This window comes from Glycine max, chromosome 18 (assembly GCF_000004515.6).
Source record: "Glycine max cultivar Williams 82 chromosome 18, Glycine_max_v4.0, whole genome shotgun sequence".
Taxonomy (NCBI): Eukaryota; Viridiplantae; Streptophyta; class Magnoliopsida; order Fabales; family Fabaceae; genus Glycine; species Glycine max.
The window spans coordinates 4,634,864-4,640,941 of record NC_038254.2 but is presented as its reverse complement, the minus strand read 5'-3'; the positions used below and the strand labels follow the sequence as shown (position 1 = coordinate 4,640,941).

At 36.0% G+C, this 6,078-nt stretch overlaps 1 protein-coding gene across 1 annotated transcript; it reads right to left on the bottom strand.

The window, feature by feature from the left end:
• LOC100305989 (uncharacterized) lies at positions 1 to 2,648 on the bottom strand. The gene is given in 4 exon segments (NM_001249025.1): positions 1 to 382; positions 1,359 to 1,527; positions 1,915 to 1,982; positions 2,385 to 2,648. Coding segments are annotated over 3 exon segments (426 nt in total). The 5' UTR covers positions 1,975 to 1,982; positions 2,385 to 2,648; the 3' UTR covers positions 1 to 185.
• Between the last annotated feature and the right edge of the window lie 3,430 nt (positions 2,649 to 6,078).

Below are 6,078 nucleotides of genomic sequence, written 5' to 3'. Positions count from 1 at the left end.
AGCATTGCTTGTAACGGATGCCGGAAAAGTTGTCTTTTCTCAGATATAGTAATTCTTGATTTGTTTGTAAAAAGCAAATACAAAGGCTAGGAGCTGTAACACGATCTCTTACAAGCAATTGAATGACAATTTTTAGATTATGTACTGATCAGAATAGAGAAATGTGAAAACGGTCAGATATCAATTTATCGGCCCAAAAATGTGACATGATCCTTTTGTACTGCCTGTGTTAGGTTGATATCAAAGAGCTCACAACGTATAGGCATCTCCATCTCATAGAACGGATTCTTCAAAACGTAGTCGGTGTACAATTCATAGACAAATTTCAATAAACTCTCCATGTGTTGTGCTCCAGGCTCAGAGACCACAAAAAATTTTGTCCCTGTATGGGAGAAGACCAATTTGATAATACCAATAATAGGGGAAAAAAGAGGAATCTTGCATGCTCATTTTGCTAGAGACATTTAACTGAATATAGAACTGCTAAACAGGAGAAGATAGCGCCACTAAACTAACAAGTGTCAAACATAAATAGTAAAGCAACACATGTAAGCACTTAAACAGCAGCAGCCAAACATCTAGAACAATGTCAACTCTCAAATTCAAGCTCATTGATCCAAATCACAAGGTGCACGCGTGACCCAGAGAAACAAGAAATTTTATATCGTGCATAAAAAGTCAAATGAGTAGATTGCAAGAAAATGGAGCAAACAATGGGTGATCATTACTAGAAAAATGACACTGTAAGAAAGAAGTATGTAATAACAAAAATAATAATGATAACCAAATACAAACAATATACTGGGTCATGTCACCAGCTAGTTGTATTGATTGCAACAATAACACAGCCTGCCTTCCAACTTAATGCTTCTGTTTTTTTGTTTTTTTACTCAAAATCAGGCGACCATGAAAACAAGTTATTTTAAAATTTGCAATACATACAACTCTGCTAAAGTATTAGCTGGGCTTCACCTTATAATGGGGTTTAGCTGTTTAGCCTATCGAGAGCTTTTAGATGGAATCAAGATAATCCCAAAGCAATCATGTATATATTTAGAAGTTTGAACAATCACCTTATATAAGCAATACTTATGTTCCCAATAATTATCTGGAGCTTATGATATACTCAAACCATATTTAATTGAAACCTAGTCATTCTACTGCTACCTGCAAGATGCAGGCCTTAAACACGTGTGCATGGAAAACAAAAGCCGGCAGGCTCAGTACTAGATATTATAAATTAACTATGAGTAAAATGTAAATGATGTTAGTTAGGCATAAATTATTCATTTTATTCACCAAGTAAATTATAAAGCTAACATGCTCATGATTTAAAGACTAATGTTTTAAAATAATACCTGTCAGTGATTGAAAGCAATGAAGATCAAATGTATCTGCTTGGAGAAGTTCAATTCCTAAACAACCTGAAACAGGTGATAACTGCTGAGAGATAGCATGCATTGAGTGCCATAAACTTGCCACCCGCAAGCTGTCATTGGTATCCATTCGTCCAGCTGACCCATAATCCTAAATATCACAAGAATTGACATAATTCCAATAGATTCCATGTAAAAGGAAAAATCTTAACTGCAACTATAACTGAAGTATTGAAATTGATTCTTTAACAAAAAGATTGGAAAGAAAATTAAGCTATCATTGCTATCCATCTTCCCACTAAGCTCATCCTAATTAGTGTAAGATTCAACATATGGCTGAAGATCAGTCTAAAATATGAGACCTAGATAACAATGCAAGAATTTTAGCTAATCAAACAGCAAGAAAGAAACAATGACAACAACAACAATGCTTTTGGCCATCAATTTAAGGGGCAAATGAAATAAATTTCTTAGAAACCCAACAGAAAATAATTTGAAGTCTGAATTAGTGAGCAACAGAGAACAAAGACAACCATACCTTATAATAGATTAATCCACCAGATTTATTGATGATGTAAAGACTGTAAATTGCTGCCATTCCAGAATCTGAAAAAAAAAAAAAAAGGCGAGGGTGGAATTTAACAGGGAAATTTTCAAAATTAAACTCTTTGAGGCATCGAACCCGCGACCTTTCTCTCATTTCCTTCTTTCTTAATCACCCAACCAACCTTATATCTCCCATTAAACTCTTGTACTTACCACAATCACAACATTCCGGATTTACAATAAAATAAACAATCAATCACACTAATCAACAATTAACTTAAAGTATAAATAAAGCACAGTGACAGTAAAATCAAATGGAAGGAGAAACAGAGAATTAAGTCAACAAATTTCAACCCAAGCAAAGCACAAATTAAGGAATTTCCAATCCAGCATGCAAAAAAAAAATGAAAATGAAAATCAGTGAAGCAAGCAAAGAATGCAAAATCCATCAAAAGTTAGCACCTTAATAGATCTCTGCAATTGATGACCGTAAGCCACCGTCTGTTTCTTCTTTCAGATTCAAAAGGAATTAAACGGAGATCAATAGTTTGAGTTAGTGTTGCGGTTTTTCAGGGAGATCAGAGGACAACACGTGCGAGCGTGCCTGTGCGTGCGTGAGAAAGAAGGAATGTTGGTTGGTAGCTTTTGGATGACACCGAAGATTACATGAGGCACCCGTTGCTATTGGTATTTGGTATTGACTCCGATCACCATTTAAAATTTTTGAAAACAACCTTCTTCAAAACAATCAAATTGTAATTTGTTACAGCAGGCTTAAAAAAAAGAGTGCAATAGAATTATATTTTTATTGTGTAGTTTTTTTATTTTTTTTAATGGTTTGATAGATAAGTATGACAAATGAAAATAACTTGTATATTAAATCAAATTTCATAGGAACATATTGAAATACATATTCATAAAATTAATTGAATACAAATTAAATATTCAAAATTATTTCAATCTATAGATATATTTATTATATATTAAAATTCTTTAGTTGAATGAATTTGTATTGAGTTAAAAGTTTACATGCATTTCATTTAAGACTTTTATCACGAACGAACTTTGGGTGTACAATATCTTCTCCATTGTGATATAACAGGAGGCAAAGAACAATTGTCCTTTAAAAGAAGTTATATTATCATATAAAAGACGGAATTAGAGAATAATGAATATTAGTTTACAAAAGTAAATGATATCTTTAGTTGATCATATATACCCGCAAAAAGTGATTTAGATTGACAAATCCGATTGCAATGAGATAGGACATGGTGCGGGACTACTAAGTGGAAATAATGTCCAATTTTGTAGCCTAGATAAAGGGACCAATACAACATTATACGACTAACAATGACATAACTCATGTTGGAATGGTCATCCACTTCACAGCGGGTACTATACCATATTCAACATACAAAGAGGTTATTAATTCCAACTGTCTTTCTTCTAAGCCAAATAATTCAACATATGGAGAGTGTCATGTTAGAAGTTAATTAATCAAATCTTGTCAAATAAGAGACCAGGCTCCTTACCCTGGCTTGGAAAAGTCAGGATAGCTAGGTTGTCATTGCATATCAGTGTCATCACCACTCACATTTTGAGCATTATCATTCTCCAAACCTGTATCATTAGGCTCGACTCCGTATAAGAGGTCGGGTTGGTAAGAGAAATCTCAACTTCCATCATCTATAATTGCCCATCCGAGTGGCATCCTAACCTCATTAGATATAAAAGTATTCTAATCTATTGACCTACAAAATCAATACAAAAAAACTGGTTATTTCATCAAAATCAATCCATGATTTGTTGTGTTACAGAACAACAGAAATGTGATTCTGTTTTGCAAAAAAAAAATGTAACACAACGTAAACGGAATTGTAATTTTGTTGTGATACCAAAAACTCAAAAAACAACATCATAACGGAATCACGATTGTTATGTTTACAAAAATGAAAAAAAATTCTTGCACAAGGGAGAGTTGCATGGGGCAAGGAGTGAAGAGAAAGAAAGGGGAAAGTGGAAATGGTAACAGGAATGAAGAGAAGGAATGAGAAAAAAATGGTAGGTGGGAAAGGGTGGTGTTAGTTATTGTAAAAGGGTATTTTGGTCTTTACCTTGGATTGATAGGGTCCAACAACAAGTTTGATGGGGTCAATAGCAACACCCTTACATGAGTTTGAGCTTAGACCAAACAACCCAACAAATTTTTTTCAATGAGAAAAAAAGGATGTTATTCTATCTCGTCCTCTTTATGTGATCATAATTTGTCATCATTTTCCCATGATGCATCAATACAAACTAAAAGTCCTTAAATATCAAACATCTCGTCAACAACCTTAATTTATCTCTCCTCTCGTCACCTATCGTATCAATTTTTTTTCCAATTTTGTTAAGATAGGTATATTTAACATTTAAGAGATATATATTTAACAATTGTGTTTTGTTATTGTTTGTTTGCTTCACTGATTTTGGTGCTCAGTCTAATTACAAGATAAAAACCCATCAAACAATCGAACCCCACAACCCACCTTGGTGATTACAATATATTTAATGTGATATTTCACCAAATACAAGGTAACCACCCAAAAAAAAAAATGTCATTCCAGTATAATAATGTTATTTTATCCCCCTATATGTGATTCACAATCTACCTTTATTTCCCCATGCACCAACATCACAACAAACTAATTGCCCAAAACAAAACAACCACCCTAGATTTGTGAGCCTCAAAATAGGCCTAAAACAAGACAAGACAACACTTGCACAGAAATGAGTCCATGCACTATCACCCTTGTGAGCAGAACCTCCCCAATTCCTCCACTAACATTACACTTCCACACTCCATTACCTCAGCAAATAAACCTTCACACACCCCAAACCCTAATATTAGCTTAGAACGGTGATTCAAGTTTTCTCTCAATTTCTTTACCTTGCCTTCTACCAATAATCTTCAATGGTTAAGCTTTGGGGGCATTGTTTGATTGTTTGGCTCCAAGTTGTAATTGCGACAAACACTAATTTCCCTACTTACTCTTCTTAGTTGAAGAATATGTTTTCCATTTCCCAAATACAGCTCAACTACCTAGGTTTTCCATTTCCTTCGAGGGTAAGTACTTAGAAACAACGCCAGAAACTCAACCAAAAAGTTTCCTTGCATTCGGTGCAAAAGCTAGGTTGTTAGATGCAGAGTGCCAAGATAATCTAGTTTTTGAGGAACCAGTGCCTCCAGAGGGAAGAAAAGAGAAAAGAAGGAAATGTAATTGCTAATTTCATTCCTATTCATGCTGTTATTACATAGTAGTGTTTATATATTGAAATTCTACATAACAGAATTTGTCCTTTTGTACTATAGAATATCAGAATTAGTTATTCTTGTCTCCTCATTCCTCAACATCAAATCCCGCAACATCATTCCTTCAAGATCAGGATTCCTCAAACGTAATCCTAGAGGTAAGCAGGCCTTGCAATCTTCCTCTTAATTTTGCTTGCTATTTGCACCTCTGTTTCTGCTTATTTTGCATCTGCTAGTTGCACCCCTATGTCTGTTGTGCTATCATCAGTATCAGCTGTATCATTCCCTGGCCCATAAAAAACACCTTGTCCTCAAGGTGTTGGTCTTCAAACTATGGCTTCAAATTTGAACCGGGATCCCAAATTAAAATGGGTGAAGGAATGAGCGAATGAAGATAAGTGTTGTGGAAGTCGAGCCATTTTGCGGTGTCGATAGTGGCGTAAAAGAGGAAGGAGTGGTCGAGCTCCTTGTAGCGGCTGGGGTACTCCTTGCGGACTTAGGAAATGGTGATCCAACAGCGGTCAAAGGACGCGTGGGGGTTACTGTTAGCAAAAAGGGGAACAATCGCAATGGGAAGCAAAGTTAGCAAGGGTGTGGGATGCAGCTGTATGAGTGTGGGGGTGGAGGTGGAGTCGGCATGGTCGGTGGAGGTGGCATGGGCGGCATAGTCGGCATGGTTGACGTAGTCACACGTGAGCAGCGGAGTCGACAAGGGTGATTAATTGTGTTGCATCGGTACGGGGCATGGAGGCGCAATCAGCCTGGAAGGCGGAGGCGACGATGATGATTGCACGGAGGAAGAAGATGGGTGGTGGTGGCTGGTTCTCGGAGACAGTTTTAGAAGAAAGGCATCCAGTGTGGATT